General features: G+C 45.0%; 1 protein-coding gene across 1 annotated transcript; it reads right to left on the bottom strand.

Annotated features, from left to right (window-relative positions):
* Nucleotides 1-1304: 1304 nt before the first annotated feature.
* LOC135889534 (zinc finger protein 883-like) lies at nt 1305-10761 on the bottom strand. Its single transcript, XM_065417396.1, has 4 exons — nt 10738-10761; nt 6912-7038; nt 3387-3500; nt 1305-3018 (listed from the first exon to the last, which is right to left on the bottom strand). Exons 1-4 carry the CDS (start codon nt 10759-10761, stop codon nt 1307-1309), a joined length of 1977 nt encoding a protein of 658 aa, XP_065273468.1. The 3' UTR covers nt 1305-1306.
* Nucleotides 10762-11067: the final 306 nt, after the last annotated feature.

Here is an 11067-nt window from a genome sequence, read left to right on the forward strand (position 1 = left end):
AAGTTAAAAAAAGTATGGATTGGATGAATGGACTATAAGGAGGACAGAAAGCTGGCTAGATTGTCGGGCTCAACGGGTAGTGATCAACGGCTTGATGTCTAATTGGCAGCCGGTATTACGCGGAGTGCCCCAGGGGTCGGTCCTGGTGCCGATTTTGTTCAACATCTTTATTAATGATCTGGATGATGGGATTAATTGCACCCTCAGCAAGTTTGCAGATGACACTAAGATGGGGGGAAGAGGTAGATACTCTGGAGGGTAGGGATAGGGTCCAGAGTGACCTAGACAAATTAGAGGATTGGGCCAAAAGAAACCTGATGAGGTTCAACAAGGACAAGTGCAGAGTCCTGCACTTAGGACGGAAGAATCCCATGCACCGCTACGGGCTGGGGACCGACTGGCTAAGTGGCAGTTCTGCAGAAAAGGACCTGGGAATTACAGTGGATGAGAAGCTGGATGAGAATCAGCAGTGTGCCTTCGTTGCCAAGGAGGCTAATGGCATATCGGGCTGTATTAGTAGGAGCATTGCCACCAGATCGAGGGAAGTGATTATTCCCGTCTATTCGGCACTGGTGAGGCCACATCTGGAGTACTGCATCCAGTTTTGGTCCCCCCCACTTCAGAAGGGATGTGGACAAATTGGAGAGAGTCCAGCGGAGGGCAACGAAAACAATTAGGGGGCTGGGGCAAATGACTTTCGAGGAGAGGCTGAGGGAACTGGGGTTATTTAGTCTGCAGAAGACAAGAGTGATGGGGGGATTTGATAGCAGCCTTCAACTACCTGAAGGGGGGTTCCAAAGAGGATGGAGCTCGGCTGTTCTCAGTGGTCGCAGATGACAGAACAAGAGGCAGTGGTCTCAAGTTGCAGTGGGGGAAGTCTAGGTTGGCTTTAAGGAAACACTATTTCGCTAGGAGGGTGGTGAAGCACTGGAATGGGTTACCTAGGGAGGAGGAGGAATCTCCATACTTAGAGGTTTTCAAGGCACAGCTTGACAAAGCCTTGGCTGGGATGATTTAATTAGTGTTGGTCCTGCTTTGAGCAGGGGATTGGATTAGATGACCTCCTGAGGTCTCCTCCAACCCTAATATTCTATGATTCTATGACACACACTCCTACGACTCAAAAGGAAAGGAGTTGATAGAAAAGATAACAGGACTGACCCCAAAGAAGGGTGAGCTGCAAAAGGCAGAAGCAGGCAACTCATCTGGGGCAGCTGAGAGATGACAGTGAAGACAGTGCAAAGATCAGTACGTGGGAATTAGCAAATGTGATTTTTTTTTTTTTTTTTAATTTTTTTGGCCAGCCCTAATCAAGGCATTTATTACAGTTCTCTCTCATGTGGATTGTCTGATGTTTAATAAGGTTTGAGCTCCGATTGAAGCGTTTCCCACACTCAGAGCATGTGTAGGACGTCTCTCCTGTGTGGATTCGCTGATGTGAGATGAGGGTTGAACTGTCAGTGAAGCGTTTTCCACACTCAGAGCATCCATAAGGTTTCTCCCCCGAGTGGATTCTCCTATGTGTGATAAGGTGTGAGCTCCGATTGAAGCGTTTCCCACACTCAGAGCACCTGTAGGGCATCTCTCCTGTGTGGATTCTACGATGTGTGATAAGCTGTGAGTGCTGATTAAAGCTTTTCCCACACTCAGAGCACGTGTAGGGCGTCTCTCCTGTGTGGATTCTACGATGTGTGATAAGGTTTGAGTGCCGACTAAAGCTTTTCCCACACTCAGAGCATGTGTACGGCCTCTCTCCTGTGTGGATTCGCTGATGTGAGATGAGGGCTGAACTATCGGTGAAGCATTTCCCACACTCAGAGCATCCATAAGGTTTCTCCCCCGAGTGGATTCTCCTATGTGTGATAAGGGCAGAGCTCCGATTGAAGCGTTTCCCACACTCAGAGCACGTGTAGGGCGTCTCTCCTGTGTGGATTCTACGATGTGTGATAAGCTGTGAATGCTGATTAAAGCTTTTCCCACACTCAGAGCACGTGTAGGGCGTCTCTCCTGTGTGGATTCTACGATGTGTGATAAGGTTTGAGTGCCGACTAAAGCTTTTCCCACACTCAGAGCATGTGTACGGCCTCTCTCCTGTGTGGATTCGCTGATGTGAGATGAGGGCTGAACTATCAGTGAAGCATTTCCCACACTCAGAGCATCCATAAGGTTTCTCCCCCGAGTGGATTCTCCTATGTGTGATAAGGGCAGAGCTCCGATTGAAGCGTTTCCCACACTCAGAGCATCCATAAGGTTTCTCCCCCGAGTGGATTCTCCTATGCGTGATAAGGTGTGAACTCCAACTGAAGCTTTTCCCGCACTCAGAGCACGTGTAGGGCATCTCTCCTGTGTGGATTCTACGATGTGTGATAAGGTTTGAGTGCCGACTAAAGCTTCTCCCACACTCAGAGCATGTGTACGGCCTCTCTCCTGTGTGGATTCGCTGATGTGAAATGAGGGCTGAACTATTAATGAAGCATTTCCCACACTCAGAGCAGCCATAAGGTTTCTCACCTGTGTGGATTGTCTGATGTCTGATAAGGTGTGAGCTCCGATTGAAGCGTTTCCCACACTCAGAGCACGTGTAGGGTTTCTCTCCTATGTGGATTCTCTGATGTCTGATAAGGTTTGAGCGCCTATTGAACCTTTTCCCACACTCAGAGCATGTGTAGGGCGTCTCCCCTGCGTGGATTGTCTCATGTGTGATAAGGGCAGAGCTCCAATTGAAGCTTTTCTTGCATTCATTGCATGTGCAGCGTGTCTCTTCCAAGTTGATTCTGTCACTTGTTATAAGATCTGAGTGGCTACTGAAGTTTTCCTCTGGCCTCTCTTGAGTCTCACAAGAATTTGCTTTTTCTTGGAGTGCACAACTCCCGGAAACATTCCCTTTGGATCTTCCTGATAACGTTCCATGTGGTTCCACTTGCTCAGCATCTTTCTGCTGGGGTTTCTCCTCCTCATTCTCACTCATCATCCCATCACCTGATGGGAGACAGAGAGAATCCAGACATCGGTCACTCCCTGTGCCGGAAAGAAAGGAAATCTCAGAGACAGGAATGGAAAAAGGGATGAACAAATCAAAATACGTGTGGGAGAGATTAAACCTATCAGGAGCTGATTTTCCCCAAACCTTTCCCCAGAGGAGAGAGGAAGGGATCAGTTTTGGTCCACATCTCACCAGAAGACTCTGGGGGAAGCTACATTGGGGAGGGATCTGCTGCTAGTTGTCGGTCAGTATAGGTGGGAAGCCATGAGTGACCTCTGCCTAATGATTCCATATCTGCAAGGAACAATCCTGAACTTGGAGAGCTCACAAGGTCTTTGTAGGGCATCCCAATTGTTTCTTGTATTCACGGACAGATTTTTAGTTGGTTTAACCAATTCCTCACCTGTGTAGGCAGCTCTCGGGAGCACTTCTTTCTCAGAGCCCTGGAGGTCTGGGACCCACGGCTCTTCCCCTTGTTCCATCTGCGAGATCACCTCAGGTTTGGAAACTGGAAACCCTGCTCAAGGCAAAGAAAACAAGGGAGGTCCGTGGAATTTGTGGGATACTTTTCACAAAGAATATTAAATGGTTTTAAGCCCAGCTCATTTTTAAGCAGTAACATCCCAAGGCCAGCTTCCTTGGCTCAAAGTGGCAGGAGAGTTGTTATTATTATAAATCATATTCATTACCTTAGTGCCTAAGGACCAACTAACACTGGGTCGCCATTGTGCTAGGCAAAGTGCAAACAGAGAATAGTAGATGGCCCATGCCCTGAAGAATTTACAATCAAAATAGACAAGACAGACACAAAATGGGGGAAGGGGTAGAACCCACGGTTAGAATATAGATATATTCAGACCTGCCTGTAAAGCCTATACTTTAAGAACTTAGCTGTATTTTTATCACTTAGCTAGTTACAGGGGTATAAAAACAAAGAATCAAAATCACAGTCTGCCTGTGTATGGGCCTTCTCTCACTAGGATAGTCTGAGGTCTTGTTCTTCGGCTAAGGCCTTTGGCTAAGCAGCAGGGGCAGCCATAAGCTGGGAAGCGTAGTGTCACATCATCACATCCCAAACCAGTCACACTGAAATAAGGTGGTATTGGGCTGTTAGGAAGACGATCCTGTCCGGACAGCACCCATCACCACCAGATAAAGAAACAGATCTTAAGATGGTTAAAAAAAACTTAGCTTGATAGCATCCTGTCTGGCAAGAAATCACTTATCAATGGTTGTGGTTGTGAAACCCTCATTTCGGTATTGCTTTATCTTTATGTCCCCCACTTTTCTATTGCTAATCTGTCTGGTTCTCTAATTGTTTCTGTCATGCTGTATAAATAATTTTGTTAGGTGTAAGTTAATTAGGGGAGTGGGATATAATTGGTTAGAGAATTATGTTACAATATGTTAGGACTGGTTAGTTAAATTTCAGTACAATGATTGTTTAAGGTATAGCTGAGAATATTACTATATAAACTGGTGTTAAACAGGAGGGGGGAGGGAAATTGGAATCATGTTTGTTAAGGGGAAAACGGGAATAGGGAATGGGGAACAGGGACACAGGCAAGGCTCTGTGGTGTCAGAGCTTGGAAGGGGGACATGGAGTAAATGCTCTGCGGCATCAGAGCTGGGAATGGAACATTGTGGAACAGACTCTATCGGCATATAGAGATAAACCCGACTGGTGTGAAGGTCTTCGGAATATGCTTGCTTGGAAACTAACCCCAATAAACATCACATTATCTGCACTTCAGACTTCTGGTCTTTTGCTGCTTGCGGTCTGTGTGACAAGAACCAGGGAAGTGGGAGGGTGAAGGGAAAGCCCTCTAACAAAACTGACATGACCTGATAACCAAGAGGTAAGACTTAGAGGATGGTTTTAATACACTTTGTAACTGATGAGGGATTCCCAAGAGGACTGATGAGGGGGTGATGGTAAATACGCATTTAGATCCTTTTCTTGTTTGATATCTTTTCCCCATAAGGCTTAACCTCTGGCACACTGTCATGGATGCATAGGATCTGTGCAATGCCCTGGCTTTTAAACAGTCCTTGGGAGGTGCCCCTTGAGTGTGCTAGACCCCCAAGGGGTCCCACTCTTTCACAAGCATAGGCCATGTAGCTTCAGCACCTGAGACTGAGCCTCTGGCTTCAACACTCCTATTTCAACCTGTGAGCTCTGCCAGCAGGTCCAGCTGAACTACACTCCTGTTCAGAGACTGTTCCTCATTCATGCTTCAATGCACCTCAGCAAGTTTTTGTTGTGACACTGCGCAGACTGTTAAAATACAGCAGGGTTTATTAGTCAACTGAATCACAGCATTAAAAAGTCTTTAGATTAGGACAGAGACACAGAGAAGACACTATAGTCCATATTGGCCAATGCTCTTGAGCCATGCTGCTGTTAAAAACAGTTTTGTTTCCTTGCACTTTGCCTGTCCATTTGTCTTTGCTCCGGTACACTTCCCTGCATCTGCAAACCCAGTTCTTCCTGCTCCCAAAAACATAACGAGTCCTGTATGCTTCACTCAGCAAAGCTGAGATCCTCCCATGAACAGGTGAGAATTATTCCCTTGTCTCTGTCAGGTATTCCATTGATGTAGGTTGGTCCCAGCTTGTCCTTAATGACCCATTCATATCACCCCAAGACAGCTATGTGACAAAACACCTCATGTCTCCTCCTCTTTATAATCATAGCAATACCAATCACAGAGGGAAACTGAGGTGTGTATTGGCATCATAGAAGTATCACCAAAATTCCCGCCTCTATCGCACACACACACTGCTCACAGCCCTTGGAGAGAAAGCAAAGCACAGCAACTGGATGTTAGTCCAGTGAACACAGTGGAGGACAAGCTGCAATCCTCAAACCCTGGTCAAAAAGGAGAGGCATGTGGGTCCCTACCCATAGAGAGGGGCTGGCTAGAGGCCTGATACCTGAGAGGCCATGTACAAGGGCAAATTGTACCCCAATATGTAATCTTAGAGGTGTAAAAAGTGCCCATTTGTGCTATGGGAGGGAGGAATGCAGGAACGGTGGCCAGGGTCGCTGTGCACAGAGATGGGGAGGTTATATGGGGAGGGGCGTAATGAGTGAGAGAGGGAGGTCAAGAGTTAAAATAATAATATTTGGGGGGGGGGATGTAAAAAGAAGTGAAACAACAGAAATAAAACTGGAGTGTAGGCTCTAAAGCAATAAGACTTGGGTAGGGATTCAGGGTTAAATGTCTGGGATCCCCCACAGCTGTAGATCCCAAAACTTCTCCTCCTTCCCACTGACCCACCCAGCCCACTTCCTGGGTGCCCTTCCTTCACACTCCCCTCCCCTTCTTCCCATTACTCTCAGCCATCACCACCTTCCGGCACCTTGGGGCTTCTTGTGTTCCCTCCTCGTCTCTCACTACCTCCTCTATCCCTGCTGCTTCGAAGCTCTCACCCTGCACACACTCTCACCATTTCCTGGCACCCCAGAATTATCTACTCCCCCTCTTCTCTTCCCCTTGCACGGCTCTGTTCTCCCTTCACCTGTGGGGTCCTGAATGGCAACATTATACGCTCTCCTATCAAAAGATGAGCTCATCTGACTGTTACACAAGCCATGCATCAGTCATCGACCTATTTACTCCATTTAGAATTCTACAGGTGGCATATTTTCCTCTTAAAATAAGGAAAAGGCATGAAAGCTGTAGTTATTAATGTAGTTATTAATGTATCCAATAAGGATACATTAAATGCAATTTTAAAATGACTGACGGCACCAAAAAGGCACATGTCCAAACTTATTCTAACAGGTGGGAGATAAGGAAAAAAAAGGGGGGCAAGGAAACTTGTTAAAACTTGTATGACGAATGAAGGTATAAAGTTATTACTACTCAGGTTCTTTAGAGACTCCACAGCTTCTAATAACTGAGGGGACAGGACTCCTTACCCAGAAAGACCACCGTTTCATAGTTCTCCTGGATGACATCCCTGTAGAGGGCTCTCTGAGTGAGGTCCAGCAGAGCCCACTCTTCCCTGGTGAAATACACAGCCACCTCCTCGAAAGTCACCGGCTCCTGAAAGAGTCCAACACTCAGTACCTGCTGCCCCAGTTACAATCCCACTATTCACGGAACAGCAGCACCAGGTAAATGGAAGCGCCACGAGGCACATCTTAACAGAGTCCCACCCCACCTTGCTTAGAGCAGCCAGGAGGCATCAGAGGGTATAAAGAGAAAACCTTTGTGTCTCCCAGCTGACAGACGGAGGCAGGGTCTTCACATACCTACTAGCCAGAGCTTGATATAGGAGATGGGGCTGTCTCTGGACCCTGCTGGTGGCTCCCTGGTAGGAATCCCAACACACTCCAAATAAAATATATGGAAGAAAGGGGAAGTCAATAGTAAAGAATATAAGTGAGAAGGTCAGAATTGTAGAAGACTGGCTATAAGAAATCAATGACCAATCAATGAAAATAAGAAGGAAGTTTTTAAAAGTATATTAAGTACAAAATTAATCTTAACAATGGTAGTGGTAAATTACTAGACGGAAATGGCAGAATTATCAAAAATAATGCAGAAGAGGTAAAAGTGTTCAATAAATATTTCTCTCCTGGATTTGGAGAAAAACAGATGATGTAACTCATATCATAAGATGTTGACACCGACAGTCTTTCCATTCCAACAATAACTCACGAGGACGTTAAACAGCAGGTATTACAATTAGACGTGTTTAAACAAGCAGGTCCAGATAACTTGTAACCAAGAGTTTTAAAAGGCCTGGTGGAGGAGCGTGGAGGACTGTTAATGTTGATTTTAATTAGGACTTGGAACACTGGGGAAATTCCATAAGACTCGAATAAAGCTAATGCTGTGCCAATATTTAAAAAGTGTAAAAGAGATGACCCAGCTAATTACAAGAGTGTCAGTCTGACATTGATACTGGACAAGATAATGGAGCAGCCAATACTGGATTTATTAACAAAGTATTAAAGGAGGGTAATATAATTAGTACCCATCAACAAAGGTTTAGAGAAAATAGATCCTATCAAACTAACTGGATATCCTCATTGGATGAGATCAAAAGTTTGGTTGCAGCTAATATTATTGATGTAATATACCTAGACTTCTGTAAGGCATATGACTTAGTTCAGCACAATATTTTGACTAAAAAACTAGAACGATACAAAATAGACACAGCATACATTAAATAGATTAAAAACTGTGATTGTAAATGGGGAACCATGGTCAAGTGGATTTATTTCTAGCGGGTTCCCGCAAGGATTGGATCTTGGCCCTGTGCTATTTAACGTTCTTATCAATGACCTAGAAGAGAATATAAAATCATCACTGATAAAGTTTGCAGTTGCCACAAAGATTGGGGGTGGTGGTAACTATGAAGTGTCAATAGATTTAGGCTCCAGCACTCAGAGTCTGGGAAGTTTTCCCAGCCCTTGTTGGAGGACTATTTCCTGTTCCACAAAGAGGGGAAGTTCCATTCCCAACTCTTGTGCCTTGAAATTAGGCCCTATCTGACACTACACCTCATATTCAGTATAGTGGTATGATCATAATAGGATTAGGTCATAATTATGATGCATTATGTGCAAGATGCGTCATGTGTGGTATCATTGGGAAAGTTATGATTTGCTAAATAGGATTATCCTATTTAGGGGGAGGGATAGCTCAGTGGTTTGAGCATTGGCCTGCTAAACCCAGGGTTGTGAGTTCAATCCTTGAGGGGGCCACTTGGGGATCTGGGGCAAAATCAGTACTTGGTCCTGCTAGTGAAGGCAGGGGGCTGGACTTGATGACCTTTCAAGGTCCCTTCCAGTTCTAGGAGATGGGATATCTCCATTAATTAAAAAAAAAAATAATTAATTATTTGTATCTGAAGTTATGAATCATGTTTGTATCTGAAGTTATGAATATTGACTTATGTATCTGTATTTCAAATGTGTTTACTCTGGGTAACACCCACAACTAGCCTTTCAGATACAACAGTGAAGAAGCCAGACAGCGCTGATGGCTCATCAACAAAGACAATGGACCGTGGAAGAGCTTAGCCTTCCTGTGAATGTTTCAGCCAGCCTATGAGTCATGGCTACTATGACACAGCAGTGCATGCTAGGGCATGTGACCAGACCACATGACACTGAACTCCATTTTGTTACCTCTATTTTTCCACAAATTGAACTGGGAACTGAGTTTGGAATGAAGGGTTCCGCCATGTGGAAAAGCTACATAAGGTGGGGTGTGACATCATCTCTTGGCCTCATTCCCCACACAAGCAAACTCCTGGAAACATATGAGGAACAAAGACTGAACTGGGGGATGTGCTGGTCCCAGGGTAAAGGGATTTCTAGCTTGTATATGGAAACTTGGTGGACTGCTTGTATCATCAGTCAGGGTGAGAAATTGCTAATTCAAATTCTATCCATCTAGTATGTTAGACTTAGTTTGAGTTTTTGGTTATTTGCTAAGTAATCTGCTTTGATCTGTTTGCTATCACTTATAATTGTTGGGATATGTTAGGGTTAAGTAAAAGAGCTGGGAACTGCTAATGTGCTGACATGGCATTAGGGGACAAAGGCATAAGCAGGCAGTAATTCTTTGCTTAATAAGTAAGTTGCCATATTTTTCCTTTCCCTGTTGCTTGTAAGAATTGATAAGGATGCAGCTGCATGAGAAATCTAGTTGTCGGAATGAATGTCCTTTGTGCGAAAGAATGTAAGAGAAATGTTATCTCCCCCTACCTTCCTTTCCCAGCTACATAAACAAGCCCTGGCTTATGGCCCCTTCCTCCCTCCCCTGAGAACTGCTGATTAAGGAAATTTGTAGCAACACATTAATGCAAAGAACTGTATTTTCAAGGTAAAAATGTCTGTATGACATGCGTAATCCTGTGAATAATAGATAGGTGTGGGTATACTAACAGTATGGGTGTTTCTATTATTTAATAAGGGTTTTGGGGGTGTTGTAATGGATGTAGGCGTGTACATACTAACTGAGATAAAAGGAGTGTGATGTAACTAATGCAGTGCTTACTCGACAATTGGGTCGAGGGGAACAAGTATCGCAATAAAGAAGCCTGTACTCATATCTGCCTCCGGGTTAACCTGCTCCTTTATTCTTCTAACAATAATCACTTAAAATCTATCTTTCTGCAGTTAATAAACTTGTTTTATGCTTTATCTTAACCAGTGTTAAGTATTTTGAGTGAAGTATCTGGGGAAAATCTGAGATTGGTTAGCACAAGCTTATTGTGCGTATCTTTCCCATATCGAGGGGAAGGTGAATTATATTAATGAGATTAAATTATAGATATCCCTTTGCTGTATAAGATGGTATAATTCTGAATTTATACTACAGCAAGTGTGCAAGGTTGGGGAGCTGGGAAACTGGCTGTTGTCTTCTATCTGTCCTTGAGTAGCTTAGGTAAAGCACTCAGGTATCTTAGTTGGGTGTATGGCACCACCTGCTGTCATGTTGGGTGATAACAGGGCCTGGAGAGGCTGACTGAATCTCCAGCAAAGCAGTGTGAGAAGGGCCAGCCCAGCTTGAGGGTTAGAGGGCACAGCGGTTCCCAGAAGTCCCCGAGACTGCACCCTGGGGGTGACAACCCATCACACCCTAGATTACACAAGTCTCAAGGGGGTTGTCACATCCTGTTATTTCCTGCCTCCCACCACGTGTAGCAGATACCATCTTCCTATGCCTTTACTGCTCCTCTCCCTCCAAGCAGAGCCCACCACCAGCTCCATGATAATCTCTTACCTGAGCCAGCTCTATTGCAGCCATTTCCTTCCCCCTGGGAGGATGGGATGATCTGGAGCAAACGTGGACGTTATTCTGTAGCCTGCCAGGACGAGAAGGGAAATGTGAGAGAATTCAGATGGGGTTTTCATCCATTCCACAGGCTGATTCCCCCCAGGATTTTTCCCTGCTAATGGACATTCTAGGTTCTGCCACTCTGTGAAGCAGAGAGTGACCTTATTCCAGAACAGGCCTAGCCCCCTCCCACCAGGATGTAACCCTCTGAGACATGGTGACACCCTCCCAGTAACAGTCTCTCTGTTACACTTATCAAGTTTGCGGAGGATATCA

This window comes from Emys orbicularis, chromosome 15, assembly GCF_028017835.1.
Source record: "Emys orbicularis isolate rEmyOrb1 chromosome 15, rEmyOrb1.hap1, whole genome shotgun sequence".
NCBI classification, from domain to species: Eukaryota; Metazoa; Chordata; order Testudines; family Emydidae; genus Emys; species Emys orbicularis.

Bases quoted from the DNA above. Each gene is read 5' to 3' on its own strand.
- LOC135889534 (XM_065417396.1), bottom strand. From the start codon at position 10,761: ATGGCTGCAATAGAGCTGGCTCAG. The intron at 7,039-10,737 runs GTAAGAGATTAT...GGACTCTTTCAG, and splicing joins CTGCAATAGAGCTGGCTCAG to GAGCCGGTGACTTTCGAGGA. The intron at 3,019-3,386 runs GTGAGGAATTGG...TTTCCGGCACAG, and splicing joins CCCGAGAGCTGCCTACACAG to GGAGTGACCGATGTCTGGAT.